Genomic DNA, 21,488 nt, shown 5'->3' on the forward strand with positions numbered 1-21,488 from the left:
TCTTGTCTGTATCTTCTAGATTGAGGTCAAGTTACATTGTCAGTTTTTCAAGTAATTTACTACTAATTCTTTTCATTCAGAATCAAAGCTTTCCTAAAAGGGGAAACAGTCTTTATAAATAGGGAGGGGTGGATGGGATGAAGGGAGGGCAGGGGAATGTGGAAAAAATAAGAACCAAGATACATCATGTAAAGGTGCAAGATCCCAATGATGAATGTAACTGTATTTTATACCTAAAATGTACCAATAAACTTAATGGAAAAAAAATGAAACCTTTCCCATTTTGTTCCCATCTACTTCATTTTCTGATGTCCTAGTTTTTGTCACCCTTACTAAGGTTTGTTGTCCTTTAAGAAAATTTATACTGTAACTTCTGGTTCATTTGACTTTTTACTAATTATGCATATTTCTATGTGACTTTTATAGTAATCATTAGTTTATGCTTTGCCATAAGAACAAAGAAAAAGTACTGTAGATTTAGAGGAATTTGGGGGCTATTGAAGAAATATCTTCAATTCACTTACAGAGTTGTTTTATGTGTTTAGAGGCTACAGAGGCTCTCATTAAGGCAGTTTATACGTTGTATCAGCAGAGGCGCCTTCTCCTTCCAGTTCGGACTTTGTTACTAAAGTTTTTCAGTAAAATCTACCAGAAGGAAGAACTGAGAGCTTACAGACTCAGGTAAAGTTTTGTTTTTCCTTTCTTTTTCTCTTGTCATATTATTTTGTAGTCTACTTAAATAAGTCAGTAGAGTGATCAAATCTTTATAGAAGGACTCTCTATTCCATTTGGTACATTTAAGAAATAGTATAAAGTATTATAAATAAGTATATTTAGTAGTGCTAGTGAACTTTTTATGTGTATCTAAACAGATGAAAGTCTCTCCAGCATTTATTTACACTTGCCCACTTTTAGCTAAAGGATAGTTGGAACAACCTAAGCAGGTACAACTTTTTCATTTCCTTCCCATAAAAATTATGGTACACACCTGTACTCAGCACTCTGGAAGACTGAGGCAATAGGATTATAAATTTGGGCCTAGCTTAGGCTACTTAGTAAGACTCTGTCTCAGAAAATAAGGGGCTTGGAGTTGTTCACTGTGAAGACCCTGGGCTTAAATCCCCAGTACCATTAAAAAGTGCGGTTGAATCATTAGCTGTTAATGATATACAGGGTAATGTGGGTAGGAGTGAAGACAGTGGAAGATGAGAAAGATTTTGGCTTCATTTTGTGGTACCAGATGATAACAGCAAGAGTGGAACTAAGGATTTAACTTTTTAATATGGTGAGTATGATTTTATTTAAAATATTGAGAAAGATGTGTAGGTGGAAGATACAGATTTAGGATACCTCAACATATGTAGGTAGTTGGAACATAGTCTAATCTTTAGTATAAGCCAGGTGTTTTTCATAGCCTCAGTGATCTCATATTACTACCATATGGAAATGTTAGTCTTATTTTACAGAAGCAAACAAAAACTTATTTATTTAATGGGAGGTTAAGTTGGCAGGTATGCTATAACATAATAGAGCTTAGACTTCAGTGTAGACTTAAGTGCAGATCCATGGTTATAAATCATTAAGCTTACTTGGAACAGCAAAAATACCATTATGAAAGACATTAGAGCTTTAGCTAAAGATAAAAATTACCCAAGTTTGAAGCCACTTTGTGTAAAGGCAACATAAATGCATCAGTTTGTTAGTACAGTATGGTAATTAACATAACTAGGTTAAATAGTTGACCAAGCATTAAATAGTGTGTATGTCCTTTAATATAAAACTGCAATTTAGATAGGCCCCAAATTACATAACTTCATACTTTAGTGGAGACCTTGGAAAATGCTGTGCTGCTACTGGATAAATTGTGCTGGCATTTTACAGGGACAGATGTTTAAAGGCATAAATGTAGTGTTAGTGGTACACCTTGTTGGTAATATTTAAGTTGAAAATTTTTTCACTGTCTAACTTCATTTTCCTGGCCTTTGAAATCACACTTCACAACGTTCTTCCTTGACCTTCCTAAGATACCGTAGTAAAGTGTTATCCCGTTGGCTGGCTGGTTTACCATTGCAACTTGCTCATCTTGGCTCCCGGAACCCTGAGCTCTCAACACAGCTGATTGATATCATTCATACTGCTGCAGCACGAGCAAATAAAGAATTACTAAAAAGCTTACAAGCTACTTCGCTCCGAATTTATGGTAAGAGTTTGTTTAGTGGTAAAGGTAGTTGTTGATCTGGCCCAAAATAGGAAAGAAGATTACAAGGAAGCCCTTCAGAGTCTCTAAAGCTACATTCTTCCCAATTAGTTATGCCATGGGTACATTGCCCAAACAAAACATCAAAAATAAGTTTATTTTCAGTAGCATTATTTATTAGACTAATTATAGATTAATGGTTCTGGGTGCTTTTTGCATTGTAAAATTATCTTTGAAGCCACCTGCTATTCATAAATTCAAAACTGATAGGTACTTTAAAATTTTTCTTTGAAGCTTTGATGGCAAGATCATGCCTTTGTCATTTAATCATAGTGAACATCTTATATGTCTGTATATTTGTTCATCCCTGTAAGTAACTTACATTTTAAGCAAAATATCAATAAAAGTATACTGAAATGCATAGATACATGTATATATAGTTTATATTTATTGAGGTATAATTCGTAAAAAATTCACTATTTTACAGTGTAAGATTCAGTGATTTCTTAAACATATTCCTAAAGTTTTGCAGCTATCATCACTATTTAATTCATCAACCCATAAAGAAACCTTGTACTCATTAGTTTCCCCCTCAAGTTCCTCCTTCCTACAGTCGTTGGCAACCACTAATCTGCTTTTGGTCTCTATGGATTTACCTATTCTGGACATTTACAAATAAAATTATATGAGGTCTTTCACATCTCGCTTCTTTCCCATAAGCATATTTTCAAGGTTCATCAGTGTAGCAAGCACCAGTACTGTAATGTTTTTTATTGCTGAGATGTGTTCCCTTGTATTGATATGCTACTTATATTAATCCATTTATGAAGTGATGGACATATGAGTGGTTTCTGTGTTTAGAAGGTTATATTTTTAAATATTGCACATAACTATGCAAAGCGCAAACAAGTCTTTTGGATTACATGAGGTTGATATTGTAATTGTCACTGTTTAGCAGAATTGCTTTTCACTTTTCTTTATGCACCATCCCCTTCCCTTTTTATCCTTATTAAAATTCTTATTTCTAACAAGACACTTAAATATTATGAAATTATTATAGTGTTAAATCTTTAAATGATTATGTTCAGGGTTTTACTTCAGAAAGTAGCATGACCAGCCATACATACTTGCTTTGTCATAAAATTTTTTACATGTAATTGAAATTCAGTATAATTTGTCAGCCTATATAATTCAGTGGAAGTCATCAATCTCCCTTGTGTATTTACTCTCTGGTTTGTATACCTCTCTTACTGTTGAATTTAATGTGTTTATCACCCACAGATCCACAGGAAGGTGCTGTGGTAGTTCTCCCTGCAGAGTCTCAGCATCGATTGGTTCAGCTTGTGTATTTTCTGCCCAGCCTGCCTGTTGATTTGCTTTCTCGATTAAGTCGTTGCTGTATTATGGGAAGACTCAGTTCAAGCTTGGCTACCACGCTTATTGGGATAGTATACATGAGGTATCATGCTCAAGTGAACTTTATTTAAGTGTATAATATTTCCCCCCTTTCTCTAACTGAAAATTTGTAAAATACAGAGGCTTTTAAAATCAGTGCTACTACTTTTGTTTATTCTTAGTGCCACAGTTACAGCTCTGTTAATATCTTCACTAGCTAGAGAAAATTTGCCACAGTAAGACTATATGAAGTTACTTGTTTAGATATTTAAGTAGATAGTTGGAATAAGAGTTGAAATTGAATAATCAAAAGCATGTAGTTGAGAGTACTTTAATCTCAGGAAATTGTTATAGAGACTCAGCTCAGAATTTAATGTAGCTGGAGAACTAAATAAACTTACGGACTCAGATGAAGAATCACTTAAAATCTTTGGTAGTTTATATATGTTCTTATAATGTACGTAACAAAATTTAGCATCCTAACAGTTTTAAGATTCTAATGGCATGTTCCAGAAGTTTTCCATTACAGTATTCCAAACTGAAATTTGTATGCATTAAACAATTACTTCCCATTCCTCCTCCTCCCTAGTTTCTGGTAACCACTGTTCTGTCTTTAAAGTTTTGACTGTCTTTTTTTTTTTTTTTTTTGGTACTGGGGATTGAACTCGGGTCCTTGCGCTTGCAAGGCAGGTGGCGGAACCACTGAGCTAAATCCCCGGCCCAATTTTGACTATCTTAGATACTGCATTTTAATGCAGTCATGCTCTGGTGTGTTTTTATTTTTGTTTTCTTTTATGTCCGCTCTTTTTCACTTAGCCTTTAAAAAACAAAAACCTTGTCCCTAAGGACGTGGTGGTGCATGCCTGTAATCCCAGCCCTCAGGAGGCTGAGGCAGGAGGATCGACAACAATCCAATGCCAGCCTTGGCTACATAGTGAGATCAAGGCCAGCCTGAGCTACGTAGGGAGAACTTGTCTCAAAAAACAAAAACTTGTCCCTAAGGTTCATCATGTAGTGTATACCAGAATTTCATTCCTTTTTAAGGATAATATTCCATTGTGTGTATACATTTTTGTTCATGTGCTGAAAGACATGGGGGTTGTTTCCATCTTTTGGCCACTCTTAATAATACTTTCATGAGGTGCTGAGGATTTAACTCAGTGACACCGCACCTGCCTCGCAAGCGCAAGGTCCTGAGTTTGATCCCTGGTACCAAAAAAGAAAAAGCAATACTTTTATGAACTTTTTAAGACTTTCAATTTTTTTGGCTATGTACCCAAAAATGGAATTACTGGATCATACAACAGTGCTGTATTTGTATATGTATTTATTTACTTTTGTGGGCCTGGGCATCAAACCTAAGGCCTTGGACATTCTAGGCAAGTGTTCTGCTAAAGTACATCCACAGCCCCACATGTTTAAGTTTTTGAGAAACTGTCATACTGTTTTCTACAGTGGCTGCACCATTTTTCTCTGAAAGGTTTTGTAACAGTTTCATATTGCCAGCGTTTAAAGTGTCAGCAAACACTTTGTATCTTTTGTCACAGTATTTCAGTGTTCATCAGTGTTTATTAGTGGTTGATGGGAAGGGTCAGGTGTTGTTCTAGGCACAAATTGAAAGCTAGGTTGTAGAAGAAATATTTTATTGAAGACTATTTCTCTTGTATAGATCTTCTATCCAGGTAAGTAGAAGTAGCTCACTCTTTTGATAGACATTCTTTCCTCATCTTTTCATATAGTAAAGGTCAGTGATGGTGGACTTTTTAGAGCTTTCAGTGATAACAGACAGCTGGATGTGGCATGCATGCCCTAGGTTCATCAGCACTGGTGTAGGAAAAATATTTGACTGTAACTGGAAGTGTGCTTCTTAACTGATTATACCTTTTCTTCTAGCAAGAGAGAGCTATTTACAATGTGTTGTATATATATGAAAATTCCACATTTACTTCATCTCTGTGTATGTACACTAGAGAAATTTGGCCATATTTCTAAGTATTTTATAAACTGATTAATGTCCCATTTTTTCCTTCTTAGAAAGTGCATCTTCTGTAGTGTAAGCATTTACTTAGTGCTAGGCCTTTTTAAACATTCAATGTTACGACTTTTTCTATAACTGAAGTGGTTTTGTATTTACTAACTTCCAGTGGAGGGCACTATGTTTCTTACAGATAACTTTTAACATTCATTTAAGACCTCTTTTTGAACATTTCTTGAAATTCTTTGGAAGCTGTATTTAGTATCTTTATCAACATTAGTTATGATTCCCTTGTGCCTAGTAGCTTAGTTAAGGATAATTATAAAAGTTTTGCTTTTTCAAAATTTTTTTCTTTATTGGAGATGTGTAGTGAGAGCTGGAAAAAGCAGTAATCTACAGATATTGGAAACAAGGGCTTATAATCATTAAAAGCGGAATTGGGCTGGGATGTAGTTCAGTGGAAAGCACATGTTTAGCATGCGTACACACACGTACACTTGATTGTTACTGCAGTTAAAGGTTCATTAAGCTAAGTTTTACTTTTTAGTATTTGTATAGAGTCACATTTTTCTCTAGATGTATTATTTTCACTTAGATTAATCTATTTTTTTTTTTTTTAACAAAATGCAAAATTAGGGCCATTCAACTTTTGTAGACCAGTGACATTTTTTATGACTTCTCATGGGGTCAGAATTTAAGACTAATGTTTGATTTCTTCAGATGTATTTTGAGTTACTTCATATCATCAGTTTTCTCTTTGAATTATCCCCTTCTTTGACCATGACTATTCACTAGCCAATCTTTTAATTTCTCCTACTATTACATTCCTTAGTGTTGTAATGGTTTTGCTTCTTGATTTTTATCTGACCTGGGCATCCTTGCTGGATTAATTTTCCTGAAATGTTTCTGATTTTTATCTTGTTTTTTTTTTGTTGTTTTGGTTTGTTTTGTTTGCAGTACCAGGATGGAACTCAGGACCTTGCATTTGCCAGGCCGCTTGCCAGGCCAGCGTGGTGCCACTGAGCTACATTCCTGGCCTGGAAGCTAAGTTATTTAGAGATCTTGTAGGCATTTAGACAGGGCTGGCCCTCCAGGAGTCAATATGAAAGACAATCCAGATACATTGACCAAAGATCAGCATTGTAAAAAGAGTATAAAAAGAGAAAAAGTACTACAATCATATACTTCCCCTAGAATAGAACCGCAATGATTGGTATTCCATATAGGCATCACTCACCTTGGGTGGGGATCAAAACCTCCCTACCCCATTTCTTCTGGGCAAGTACTGGTTCCTTCCATATAAGTGACCAGCTTCCCCATTTGATTGCCATTTAATCAATATTACCTAAGTGATTATACTTTTTATAATCTTATTGGCTGATCATAGTTTTGTCCCACCTCATGATTTCCCATTGGATCAATATTACCTAAGCGACAATACTTGTAATCTTATTAGTTGACTGTAGTTTTGTTCCACCTTGTACCTGCCTCACCTGGTGGCTTTGCTTAATAAAACACCTTTGAGAAGTAGGGTGGGCAGGCAACCCACTTTCTGGTCCCCTTTCTGTCTGTCTTACACAGAAGCTATCTTTCTCAATAAATTCTTCCCACTCTCAACCTGTGTTGTTCCTAGAATTCACTCTTTGTTTCTAGAGAACACAAACTTGCATTTGGGTATCTAGAAGGTTTGGGAGTTACATCTATTCCCCTTTTATCGATACTGTAGCTATCTACAGTGTTCCACCCAACAACAGAATATGCATTCTTCTCAGCAGCACATAGAATTTTTGATATAGGGCAGCAAGTAATCCAAATAAGCAAAAATAATCCAAACAAGGAAAATATAACTCCCAACCTGCTAGATATCCAAAACTCAAGTTCATGTTCTCTAAAATCAAAGAACAAATTCCAGGAACAATGGAGGCCAAGAGTAGGAAAAATTTATTGAGAGAAAGATAACCTCTGTTTAAGACAGAAAGGGGATCAGCAAATGGGTTGCCCCTCTGATTTTTATCTTGTTGTATTAATTGGACCCTGAGGTCAAGTTTAACTCAATTTTTGTAGTTTTAGTGCCTTGCTGCCTCTATCAGAAGAATTTATGATTAAGATACTACCTAAGTGGGTTATTCCATGTGTGAAAAATCTTATCAGCCAGAAATTATTCATGTTTATTTTCTCTTAGATTTTTAAAAGTCTGTTTAGATTTGCTGACCTTGCCTTTTTACCACCCAGTAATGACTTCTCAGAATTTACATTTTTTCCATACTATATTGCAGGTTCACTAGAAAGGTGTTGGGAACAGCTTGGAAAACAAATTAATATCCTTTTGAACCCAGTAAAAACAGTAATCCTTTGTGCCCTCCAGTGGCTACCAAGAGGTAACAAATCTTTGTAAGAGTCTATTTGGGACAGATGGGAAGCATTGTATCACACAATCTTTAAAATTTGGTGACTATACATAACACCAATTCTCATTCCTAACCTTTGTTGTTCCATAATCATATCTATTGGCCTTTTCTTGGTTCTTAACCTTTCAGCCCTTGATTTATTTATAGCTGGATTGGGGGATATAAAGCCTAAATATGGGAAAGTAATGTACGATATTAAATAAAATCTCAGAGAGAGAAATTGCTTGGACTAATAAAATTTGGCCTGTGTTTTAAGTAGAATAAACATAAAACTTTGCCAGGAACAGTTTCAGTTTACCTCATTTGCCCCTCCATAAATAGTAATTGCACCCTCTCTCAGAAGTGTTCTGACTTGGACATTATATATGGTCACCATAGTTTGTTAAAACAGTGTGATGATGTAGTATTGCTTGTCATTTCTCCCCAATACGACTCTTAAATAGAGTTACTGTTCCTTTTAACCACTGGGTGGCACAATTGCTTCCTGTATTTACTGGGTTCCAGAGGATATTTTCTAATCACTTTACTCCTTTCTGTAGGCTTTTTATAACCTCTTAGTTTATGATATTTCCCCTATAGATCTTAATTTATTGCCTAGGAATGATACTTTGAAGAATATTTCAATTATTTTATCTCCACTTAAGAATATTAATCAATACAAATGCAACTATTACAGTGATTTAAAAAATTTAAGTCGTTAGAATTAGAAACTCCTAATTTTGTGTCAACATTTACTCAGATATCTGTGATAAAAATTTGTAATTTCAACTTCTTGAGTCAGGTCAACTCTTATATCCATGGTTGATGCTTGCTTTTTTTCTAGCTTTACCTTGAAAGGATTTTTTAAAGGAGTTGCTAGAAACTGATCTTATAGCAGGAACCATGTAATCCTCAATAAGTCACTTTACATTTAGCTGTTCCTTTAGGTCCTCTGCCAGTACCTTAGCTGTGCTATCATGAAACAGACCTAGTTATAACTTTGCTAAGAATAGGAATGCATAGTTATCTTAGAGTGGCTTTAAAGATAAGTTTTCTTTGCCTAATTAAGATTCTTTAGCTTAGGTAGGAAGCTGGAATTTGATTAAACTTAACTCATTTGCTCAGAGTAAGACTTCATAAAAATCAAATAGTAAGCACATAGTGGCAAACCCTACTACCAAAAAGTAAGGCTTCCATCTTGGCTCTCTGGAAGCTTAATTTTGAAATGGAGTGGAAATTTTCATTATCTCATGTATATGGATCAATTCTGGTTTTAAATGAAACTTTACATAAATATAAATGTTAGAATTTCTAATTTTAATATTATAGTTCTTGAGCTCTTATATAATACTTAAACAGTATATACTCTGGTTTTTTAAGCTATTGGCTTGTTTTCACTATAGAAAAACAATAGGACTAGGGTTATATTTTAGTGGTAGAGTATATGGAGGCCCTGGGTTCAGTCTCCAGCTGTACCCCTTTCCCTCAAAAAATGAAAAGAAAAAAATGTACTTTGGATAATAATTCTTCCGTTGTTTATTATAGATCATCATTTTCTGGATGGAAGTATGCAGTTAAAGACTGGTTGATGAGTGATGTGGACTATTTGAGCTTCTTATTTTCTACTCTTACAGGTAACCATATTCACTTACTGGGTTACAAAGAAAAAAAAAAACCTAGTGTGAATCATGTCTGCTGTCTTAGAAGTTGTGAAGATGTTCAATAATCTATCTTGGAATGTTTTTTTACTGTGATTAATAAGTGGTAATCTTTGAAGGAATATCTATACCCTAAATTGATTTCTAAGGCAGGGTGATACATGATTTGTCTTTAAATCTCTCATAATTTTAAGTACCAAAATCTTGAAGGTTATTTGAAAGTTGTGTTATAGTTTTATTTTTTCCAATCTTATTTCTTAACTTTATTCTTGTTTGCAGTGAGTTGTACCTAATGGGCTCTTTAAAAAATAACCATAGAAAATAAAAATCCTATTGCATGCTTTAAAAAATTGATTAACAATATCCATTTTAAACATGTTTAAAATGTTCACCTTAATTTACTAATACCAGATTTTGATTAGCTGTTTTCTACATTCTGCTTGTCCTCAGAACAAAATTGCTAAAATGAGTTGAAATATTTAGATGAGTATTATTACTGTTAATTTAAATGATTGTACAATAGTATTTCAACATCTCTGTTTTATACTTAGATGATGATGAGGTTCTTTGATATAGGAGAATTAGTTAATATATTGCCAGAATTCAAAATAGACTTGACAAGCCTGGTGTGGTGGTGCACATCTGTAATCTTAGCACTCAGAAGTTTGAGACCCTGTCTCCAAAAAAACAAAAAGGGGTGGACTTGACAGATTCTGACATGAAGTTGAATCTAACAGGATCAATATTTTATTTTTTATTTTTTGGTACCAGGGATTGAACTCGGGTCCTTGTTGCTTGCGCAGCAGGCGGTGAAACCACTGAGCTAAATCCCCAGCCCCAGGATCAATATTTTAAAAAACAAATGTGAACTCCTATACGTTTATCTGGCATTTTTGGATGTACATTGAAATAGGAGAGATTTATGTTTTAATTAGTTATCTGTCTGAAAGTTTTTAGTAGTTTTAGAAAACTCATTAGGAATTAGTACTGTTAAATGGCTACCAAATAGAAAATGCTTCTTTAGGCCATGCTCATGTAACTAAAGTGATCTGAACATCAAAGCAGATAGTTAGATTTGGCTGTATCAGTGATATTTTGCTCATTCTGAGAGCAGCTGTCAGGAGAGACATGGACAAGTTGTCTATATAAGTATGGCTAAATATAATAGGTGGTAATGGAATCAAAATTTTGTTGGGTAAGGTTCAACTGAAGGAACTACAAATATATTGTCCCAGCACAAAGCCCTGACTTCAGTCACTTCAGTCCCTTCACATGTGTACACACGCACGCACAAAGACTTAAAGGGTAGACCAATTTTTAAAAACTTAAAGGTTATTATATAAGAACATGTAATGTTTGGCATATATATGAAAGAGTGTACTGTTCTCTTTGTTTATTTGATTTTTTTTACTGTCCATTAATTGGAAAGATTATACCTTCCACTTTCTTTAAAAGTAAATATGGTATCGCTTCTCGGCCTTTTGGCTAAGATCAAGTGTAGTAAAAGTAAATATGGTAAAGCCCCAGGAAAAGGGGATAAAACACATTTCTTGCTTTATTTTAGATTGGGTTTGATCACATTTTTTGTGTATGTAATTAGATGAATTCAACTGCCTCCATTGCTAGAATCTCAGTCTTTAGATATTACAGAAGATACAGAAACTCAGAGAAAACAAGATAGCTTAAAGATTTGCTTGAAGGTACATATCATTTGTGTATTAAAAAATTATGAAGAATGTTACTGCTTTGTGATTTATTTTTAGTTGGTTTTCTTATGTACATTAGGGTTTTCGAAAGAGGAGTTGACTTGGCTTCAGAGTCTTCGAGGAGTTCCTCATGTTGTCCAGACACAGCTTTCTCCTGTGCTTCTCTACCTTACAGACTTGGATCAATTTTTGCACCATTGGCATGTAACAGAGGTAATAATGCATCTAAAAACAACCTGTTAATTACTGAAAGTCTTCTCATGAACCACAGATAATTACTGTATATTAAGAGTTGTCTCTTGTGAGATGCTTTTACAGATAGAATAATACAAGAAATGATTTCTCTTCTGAAAATGCTTACTGTCTTGGATAGGAAATGTACGTTTGTAAAAGAGGAGTGGTTTTCTTATGTTATTTCACTAGAGCAGAACAAATCAGCTGTTTGAATCATAGAGATAAAGTTGCTTTATCTTTATCTTTTTCTATTTAGCATAATATAGACCCATCTATTTAAAGAAGAATTTGACTTTGTTATAGAAGGAGTAAAATTTAACGTTTGGTGTCTTTTAAGGTGACTTCTTTTTTTATTTTTCGTGTCATCGGGATTGAATCTAGGGCCTTTGCACTGACCTACATTCCTAGCCCTTTTGTATTTTTTATTTTGAGACAGGGTCTTGGTAAGTCACTGAGTTGCTCAGGCTGCACTCAACATTGCAGTCTTCCTGCCTCAGGCATCTGCCACAATTACCAGCTCTGAAAATGTACAAATATTGAAAGACTGGGAGTGTAGCTCAATATTTGAAAACTTGCCCAGTGCACTTAAGGTACTGGGTTCAATCTCCAGCACCACACAAAAGTAAAATATTAAAAAAAAATTCACCAGATCTTTGCTTTTAAGAATTAATATGTAGTTTATCAAAGTTTAAATTCTTTTGTAAGTTTTGAAGTCAGCATACAAGTGTAAAAGTAAAAGCAGTAAATTTAAAAAATTCTTTAAAAAGGAGACTGATTTATATGTTGTTCCTTTTACAAACCATGGTAGTTACTGTTAAACTGTTAAAATAACTGTTGAAATAACATCAATATGTTCAGTATTTATTAACTCCTTTAGTTTTCTGACAAACCTTCACAAATATTAAAGCAAATCTTGCAGGTATTTATTAAATCTATAAGTATGATCTTAATATTTAATTTCATTACCATTAAGTGAATCTTCAAATCAAAACCACACATCCAAATTAACTTATGACATGTGTTTTTGTTTTGTTTTGGCTTTTGAGACAGCATCTTTCTATGTAGTCCAGGCTTACCTGGAACTTGCTGTGTAGCCCGTGAACTTGTGATCATCCTGCCTCACAGACATGCAAGTGCTGGGATTACAGACATCCACCACCACAGCTAGTTCTGACATGCTTTAACATGTTCCCAATGGGGCCATAATCTGTATATCTTGCTGCTGGGAAGTGTTGATTTGAATTCGATCGTTACTGCCAGTTTGAACTACCAGTGGTACATACATAACTGTTCTATCAGGTGGCTTGTACCACTTCTCAGGGGGTCTTTGATTACAGTAGTGCAAAAATGGTCATGGATTTAGCAGAAGAAATGTCATCATATTACAATTCCTTAAAGAAAACATTAAAATAATATAAAATTATAATACAGCTAATTTGTGGTATAGCACTTGTAAATGCATATTATATATACCAGCAATGGCACATTTGTAAGATTTCAATGTTAACATTGAATTATTGCTAAACTATTCATGAATATAAATAAATTTCTTTTAATCTAATGAAATAAATTTGTTGATTGTAATAATTTTTAAATTTGTATGAATAGTATTAATATTTATATTTGGGTATATTCAGATTCAAGCAACTAACTATATTTTGTGTGTTTATAGAGTTTTTATTAATTTTATTAGTAAAAAGACCACTAAAAATGATTAGATCTATTTGTGCCACCAATGGTACAACCCACCCGATGGGAGAGTTGTGCATGTACCATGGTAGTTCAGGATGGTGGGAGCATGTTAAATTGGCATTACAAAGCTGATCTTTTACCCCAACAAGCAAAATTTTCTTAAATGTTACAAACATTAAAACTAAATCCACAAAGACATCACAAACATGAAGATTAAGTCTGTGTCCCTGTGTCCCAGTCTTTCTGTGTGCTGTTTTTTTCTGGCATGGCACTGGAGATTAAACCCAGGGACCTTGTTTATGCTAACTACTACTGCTATACCACCAGCCCATCATGAGTTATTTAATTAAATTTCTTTACTTGCAGTTAAAGGTGCTTATCCAGTAAGAATGTAATTATGTCTTCCATGTAGTTTTAGTTTGAAACTTTGACTCAAAATCTGAGGCTATGTTCTTTGTTGGTGGATCCTCCCCTACCCCACCATGATTCAGGCAACCTCTGACCAGGATATTGACTGCATTCTTTGCTGTAACACCCATTTGCTAAGCCCCCTCCCCTCATCTTTGTCAGTGTTCTTAACACAGTGGTCTTAAAACTACTAACACAGTCGTAGTTATAACCCAGTTGTTCTGTTTTGTTGCTATACCAACTGATTTTATTCAGCTGATCTGTTCACTGCATTCAATTCTGGAGTCTCCTCACATCCTTCCTCTCAGGGCTGTGTCTTTTATAGATATTTAACCTTTCTGTTGTGGCTTTAACTCTGGTCATAGCACTAACATCATTCCTGGAACTTGTTTATTTATTAGGTTCTCCAAAAATACTAGTTTTTAAAAAGTGAAAAGAAATGAATTGGGTAACCACCTAATTATTTAATACCTGAAATTTTTACTTCATCCATAACAAGTTGAGATTAAGATCTAAAATATAAGATCCAGGAGTTGGGTTTGCCAATAGTATAGTAGTAATTGTTGTTTTAAAGGATAGGCTGATTCTGATGTAAACTATACTGTGATATTGTAAAGAGAGCATTGAATGGTAATTAGTGGGTCCAGATTCTAGGTATGGATACATTTACCAGTGTACACTTTGATGATTTAGACAACTTAGGCTTTATTTTCATGAGGTCTTGAACTAAATGGTGATTCCTAAAGCTCTCTAGTTTCTGACAGTTTAAATGTTTAAAAGTGTATCATTGCTGTAAAACCATGATAAAATTGTCATGAAAGTATGATCAACTGTATTTCTGAGGTAAACATTTGGCAAGGCTATATATTAAATTTCAAAGTTGCTGTCTTTGAAATGTTAGAACATAATTAGGAAAAATTGGAAAGTCTCATAAACTGTTGTTTTTAATTCAGTTTTCATGTGAAAAATATTTGAAATATACATAATTACTTTATTTGGACAGGTTAGTAGAGTGAGATTACTTGGTTGTTTATGGTAGTATTGTCTGCTTAGGCCAAAGTCGGACTTTGTTGAAATAGGTATTATACATTGAGGCTATACTTTTAAGTGAAATAAATAGGTCACATGTAAATACTAAATAGTTTCTCTGGTGTGAGAAACTGAAAGTGTAAATGAGGATCAAAATGTATAATTGATAATGTGAAATAGGATGATAAGGCCCAAAGCGGAAGGGGAAAGTGGGAGGGGTAGGGCAAGGGAAAGGAATAAATAGGAGAAAAGGAAAAATATATATATATATAATTGGGGACAGACTGAGCATATTAAAAAGAAATCTTCAGTAGCACATATACTACAATTGGAATGATAAACAGAAGACTAGCATGGCCCCCTACACAAGACATGACAATTCTTGAGGCATTCCATATTTTTAAAAACATTCTTTATCCTTGGTGTCTTAGCCACTCATTTTCCCTCCCCAAGTTTTTGCTAGTTTCTAATACCCAGTTTCTGTTAGTTGCAGATGTTTTCTGTGCCTTTCTAAAAGACTACATATATTCTTTTGGTTTTTCTCCTTTTACAGAAATAATACACTGTATAACACTGGTCTGGACTTTGCTGTTTTCATGTAGTGTCTTTGTTATCTTTCCGCTGACCACCAGAGAATAGCTGTTTGATTTATTTCTTAGAAACAGTAATCAGGAAAGATCTCAAAGGAAAGAATGCATTATTTCTGAACAGTAATACCTTTTCCAAGTAGAGGTTCCCTTTCTAGGTCCAGTTTGTCATGTATCTAAGATATACAATATTTGCAAAAGAATTTGAGTGTTTGTGTGTGGGGGAGTTGCTGAGGATCAAAACCCAAGCACATGCTCTACCACTGAGCTACAGTCTCAATCTCCAAAGAAATTAACATAGACAAGCTCTGAAAAGTAATTATTTTACATCCAGCTTAAGAAATACTGTACAATATTTGCAGGATTTTTGAAATCCCTTTATCCCTCTTTTGGAGTAACATACTATTTTAAGTTTTAATCATATTTTTGCTTTCTTATGGATGTATACTAAATGTATGTAACCCTGCTATATTTAGTTTTACATGTTACTGAACTTTTTTTTTTTGGTACTGGGAATTGAACTCGGAACCTTGTGCCAGCGGACCCACTGAGCTCCCCAGTTGCATGTTACTGAACTTTTAAAAAGGGAAATACTCATATTTATACATGTGGCCTTTAATAGAAGAAGTTTGCTATCTGGCCCTTTATAGAAGTTTGCTAGCTTTTGTTGTAGGGTTAATTTAGTCCCCTGTATGTTCTCTTTCTATCTTCTGAATGACCCAGGTGCTCTGGAAAGACCCTCTTGTTTCTCAGGCCCATTTGAGCCTTGAGAATTGTTCATTTCATACCTCTTGCTTGTTCTTTGCTTGGCCTCCTGGAATCTAACCTTTGTATTCAGAGCATACCTGAGGAAATGGAGTTTTTTCTCTTTACTCCAGTGCTTATCTGTGCAAATTTTAGTTGCCACAGCTCTCAAAGGCCTGTTTATGTCTCACTTTGATTAGGAAGCTTCCCGTATTTTGCTTGGGTTCCCTCTCCTTGCACCATAATCTATTAAGGGCCTTCAGCAGAAAGCCAAGATAATCTCTGAGCTTGCGACTTTGGACTTTGTTATCCATTGCATGTTTGAAAACAGTTTTCTGTACTTGATCAGTTTTCAACTTGTCCACTCTGGGATTGTAAGTCTGTTTCTAAGTTGTTCCTTCATGGTTGGAAGTAAAAATCTTATGTTCACAAATCTTACATTTGATAAATAGAAGTGAGTATCTCCTGGCAAAAGAGCAGAGGCTTCTCATCCCCCAAGGTCAGTAACTTAGTAATATGTCACCCATTTTGGTCAGCACACCAGTGGGAAAACTTTTCTAACAAGATCAAATCCAAACTTCTTACTAAGGAAGGAATTCTGAACTTCTGAAACTTTCCTCTTATGTTATGATTTTATATTTTGCCATATCTTTCTCCATAATCATATATTGTCTTACATTCCTTTCAGTTTTCAACTTGTCTGAGAATTGGTTTTCCTCCCAAAGCTAGTAAATTGCCTCTCATACTTTTAGAGACAGCTTGTGTGTCATTTTCTGTGGAGCCTAGATGCAGTACTCATTCATATCTTGTTAATTTTTCTGTTGCTAAAGTTTAGCACCAGCTGAAGACTAGAGCTACTGCTTTAGAACATCATTTTTATGTGATTGTATTGAGCAGGTAGGTCTTGCATTTTAATAAAGTCAGTATATCAAAATCACTTATTCTTGGTCTGTCATGTGTTCTAGTATAGGTAAGTCTTTGAATGAAGTTGTGACTAATGGATTCAAGTTACCATTCCTGATAAGACTGTTGGCTTCCAGATCACTAAAAAAATAAGTGATTTTTTTGTGTGTAGCACCATGGCCTTTTCCATTTAGACCTATGCATGGAAAGGTGACAGTAATTCTCTTGATGTCATTGTAAGCTGTTTAAAAAATAATAATGCATTATGGACCTAAAACTTTTAAAAGCCTATTTTGATTTTATTTATTTTAATATGTAACCTCTACTAGTTGTTAGATAAAATTTTAGCTTCTCCATACTTAACTAGCCATAATCTCAACCCTTGGATCTTGAAAGCATGGGTTCAGTTTAGGCTTTCTGCTTTTATTTTTCTCTCATGTTCCATATGGTGACTTGTAAATCCTCAGGGAAAGCTCAAATTCTTGTAATTATGGTACCACATGCAACTTTTTAGGTAAGTTACTTGGGAGAGTTCAGATGTTTTCCTGTTTACAAACAAAAGAGATTATATTAGAGTAGCTTATGGTGAACTAGCGTTATGAATGGAAAATGGTATTTAGAAACCAACACGTGGAATCTTTGCTCATTACTATTAGTTTTCTTTTTTTTTTTTTTTTGTGCCGGTGATCGAACTTTGGACCTTGTGGTTGCAAGGCAGATTACTATTAGATTTCTATCCCACTTGGTGGACAGAAGAATTCAACACCACAGGGTTCATTCTAGTTGTCTTCTGTACCTTTTTTCTACCTGCTTTTGCTGACAGTGAAAAACTTGGCCATCAGAGCCAGACATGGTGGTACACACCTGGAATCCTAGCACTTGGGAGGCTGAGGCAGGAGGATCACCATGAGTTCAAGACCAGCCTGAACCATATAGTGAGACACTGTCTCAATAAAAAAACCCCAAAAAACCTTGGCCCTCATTTCTTCAGTCTGTAATCAGTTTCTCTTTGCTGTACCCCTCTCACCTCCATTTGGATTCTGGCTCTTAGGGGACAGCCTATTCATGGTTAGCTTGCTCTGGGTTACATCAGTTCTTTCACTCACTTCATTTTAGTGTTTATCTGGCTTGGGTCCCCTACTGACTTTAGAACTGAATTGCTCAAGAAGAGAAGATAGGCTCCCAGCGCACAAGAGGAGGCCTCTGGGCCGCTGTACCGCCCCCACCAGCACACAGGATAACGCTGCATGGGTGCCTGTAGGGTGCTGCCCCCCCCCATTGAAATGAGAAGACACATAAACAAGTCTCAAAAGCAAACTTCCAGATAACCTACTGCAACCCCAAAGGGAAACAAAATGGAACACTGATACTCAACCACCTGGACTCCCCAAAATGGCAACAAAAGAGGATATGGAAAAAAATGAAATCAGAAATAATTTCTCAGATAACAGCAGAGATTGTTCTCATAGTGCAAGACATGATTAATGAATCTAGAGAGGAGCTCAGGAACACGATGGAATCCCAGCATAGGAAACAAATGGAATCCATAAAACAGATGCAAACAGATTTCCAGGAGATTAAAAAATCCATTGAAAGTCTACACAGCAGAATGAGCCATCGTGAGGACAGAAAGTCAGATATAGAAGATAAGATTGCAGTTAGTGGTAAGGGACCACGAGAAATCAATCCAGCAGCTGCTAGGCAGTGAAAAGAATAACATAAGACTGATTGGAGACAGTGAAGAAACAGGAGAGAGTGCAGAAGACATAAAAAACTCTTCAGAGAAATAATGGCAGAAAACTTCCCAAGCAGGGGAAAAGAACTTGACATACAGATAAGTAAGGCATATAGGACTCCAACTAGCTTTGATCAAAAAAAAAAAAAATGTACACACAGGCATATAATTGTTAAGATTCCATAAACCCAACAGAAGAACAAAGTTCTACAAGCAGTTAGAGAAAAGAAACAAATCACATACAAAGGAAAGCCCATCAGAATCACAGCAGACTTCTCAATGCAAACCCTCAAGGCAAGAAGAGCTTGGAGTGATGTATTTCAAGCCCTAAAGGAAAACAGCCTCCAACCCAGATTGATGTACCCTGCAAAATTATCTTTCAAAATTGGAGAGAAATAACATATGTTCATGACAAAGAGCACCTTAGTAATTTCATGAATACCAAACCAGCAGTCCAAAAAATTTTAGACAATATCCTAGGAAAAGAGAACAAGGATCACAACCCCAGGAAACCCAGTAGGATGAATCCATCGGGTGCGACAAATTAAACGCAAAGGGAGAGAATCCAACAAACAGAAAAAGACATGACAATGATAAGTCAGTATGTATGAGTTATAACTATCAATGTTAATTGTCTCAATTCACCAATCAAATAGATTGGCAGAATGGGTCAAGAAGCAAGAACCAACAATTTGGTGCATACAAGAAACACATTTAAGCCAAAAAGAAACTCACAGACTGAAAGTTAAAGGGTGGAAAACAATACTCCATGTGACAGGAACCCGAAAAAAAAGCAGGAGTAGCTATCCTCTTTGGAGATGAAGTGGATTTCAAACAAAATCTGAAACACTCTGGTCCCGAGAATTTCAGAGAAGGGATAGTGAACTTGTATGTACAAATCTATTGTGAACATGTGTTTTCATTCCTCTCAAGTAAAAATTTAAGAACAGGACTGTTGGTTCTTAACAGTAATACAAGAAATTTCTATATTGTTTTCCAAAATGGTTTTATCATTTTACATTCACATTAGCAGTATTAGAAAGTTCTAAATGGTTCACACCTAAGCTGACATTTATTCTTTTAAAACTTTTAACTTCATCTCCCTAATGAGTGTATAATTCAATCTTGTTATTGTACTGATTAGTATTTTTCTGATTCTAGTGTTGCACACCTTTCCTTGTGCTGTACTGGCTATTTACCGTCGTCTTGTGTCTACTTTTTAATTGGGTTGTCTGTTAATGAGCGGTAAGAGTTCTTTATATATTCTGGTCATAGGTTATATGCATTATAAATATGGTCTGTTTAAGGACAACTTTTCATTCTCTTAACGATGTCATTTAAAGTTCTAAATTTTGATGGAATCTCATTTATCAGTTTTTTTCTTTTATACATCATGTTTTTTTATATCCTAGGAGATTCTTGCCTACCCTAAATAAATAAACATTTTCCCTTATAATTTCTTCTTAAAGTTCTATAGTTTTAGTCTTTCATATTTAGGTTCATGGATCCTTTCAAGTTATTTTTATGTATGGAAATAAAGGGTTGAGGTTAATTTTTTATATACGGATACCAGGTGTTCTAGTTTCATTTGCTGAAAACACTATCTTTTCCTCTGCTCTTAAATTGAGTTTATGTTCTATAAAATGTTAATGTTAAAGAATCTTTCAAAACTCAATGGACCATATATGTGTGGTTCTATTTCTAGATTCTCTGTTTTATTCCAATGATCTATATGTCTTTCCTTACACCAACACTGCCTTGATTACTATAGCTTTAGAGGAAGTCTTAAAATTAGGTACTAAATGTCTTCTGACACTTTTTTTTTTTCTTTTTACTTTTCTGGGTCCTTTGTCCTCCTGCATAACTTTTAAATTTCAATATCCAATTCTTCATTTGTAGCAGGTATACATAGACCTGAATTTTTATATATACCTTGTGTTTTCTGATCCTGCTAAATTCAAATACAAGTTCTGGGGGCTCCTAGAGATTTCTTAGTATTTTCTCTGTAGGTGATCATTTCATCTACATATAAAGATTTTACTTCTACCTTGCCAATCCTATGCTATTTGTTTATTTTTATTGCCAGACTATTTTGGTTTGGGCCTAGGTTTCAAAGTTTAATGGACAGATGAAGAGTAGGCATATCTGCCCTTGTTCCCCACCTTAGGGAGAAAGCATTGTATCTTCTCCATTCATATAAGGCATTTTTGCTGGAAGTATAGAGTACATGTCTTTAATCTGTTGAGAAGGTTGTCTTCTACTTCTAGTCTCCTGATAGCTTTTACCATGAACAGCTGTAAAATTTAGTCCAATACTTTTTCTCCAACTACTGACAGGATCATATGACTTTTTCCTTTCCTCTGTTTAAATGATGACTTTTGGGGATGGATCTTCCAATGCTGAACCAACACTGCCATCCCTATAACAAAACCACTTTCTACATCCTGCCAGATCTGACTTCTAATAGTTTATTTTGTTAAACAAATATCAGTCTATGTTCATACTTTTTTCTTCTATTATCTTTGTCCAGTTTTAGTATTAGCAGAATGTTGATTTCCTAAAATGAGGGGAGAAGTGTTCCTTCTTTTTTCTGCTTTAAATGTTTGATATAATTCATCATTTAAAATGTATACTAGCCTGTTGTCATATAGGTAGGTTTTCAAGCTAGGAATATACTTTTCTTTAATAGGTGCTATTCAAATTTTATACTTCTTCCAGAGTTAGTTTCATTAATTTGTCCTCCAAGGTACTTAGAAGTTTTCAAATTTACTTCAAAAAAGATTTTTGAAATATGCTTTCTATATCCTTTTAAATTCTGTAAAATCTGATAATGTGGTA

General features: G+C 34.8%; 1 protein-coding gene, 1 non-coding gene and 1 pseudogene across 5 annotated transcripts in view; all 3 read left to right on the top strand.

Moving 5' to 3' along the window:
- The window catches only part of Tex10 (testis expressed 10), a 60,180-nt gene that overhangs the window by 26,052 nt on the left and 12,640 nt on the right, over window positions 1–21,488 (top strand). For all 4 annotated transcript variants that reach the window (XM_087184243.1, XM_004864931.4, XM_021244623.2 and 1 more), the window contains 5 exons: window positions 546–681; window positions 2,025–2,200; window positions 3,479–3,656; window positions 9,500–9,588; window positions 11,398–11,531. In XM_087184243.1, coding sequence (XP_087040369.1) covers window positions 546–681; window positions 2,025–2,200; window positions 3,479–3,656; window positions 9,500–9,588; window positions 11,398–11,531 — 713 coding nt within the window. The remainder of the gene's footprint in view (window positions 1–545; window positions 682–2,024; window positions 2,201–3,478; window positions 3,657–9,499; window positions 9,589–11,397; window positions 11,532–21,488) is intronic.
- On the top strand, window positions 11,078–11,223 carry LOC147825811 (U2 spliceosomal RNA; annotated as a pseudogene).
- LOC147825812 (U6 spliceosomal RNA) lies at window positions 14,982–15,083 on the top strand. The gene has a single exon (XR_015440184.1). It is a non-coding gene; the product is annotated as a U6 spliceosomal RNA (small nuclear RNA).

Source organism: Heterocephalus glaber, unplaced genomic scaffold, assembly GCF_053883595.1.
Source record: "Heterocephalus glaber isolate CG9 unplaced genomic scaffold, H.glaber_assembly_v1.0 deba00001481, whole genome shotgun sequence".
NCBI classification, from domain to species: domain Eukaryota; kingdom Metazoa; phylum Chordata; class Mammalia; order Rodentia; family Bathyergidae; genus Heterocephalus; species Heterocephalus glaber.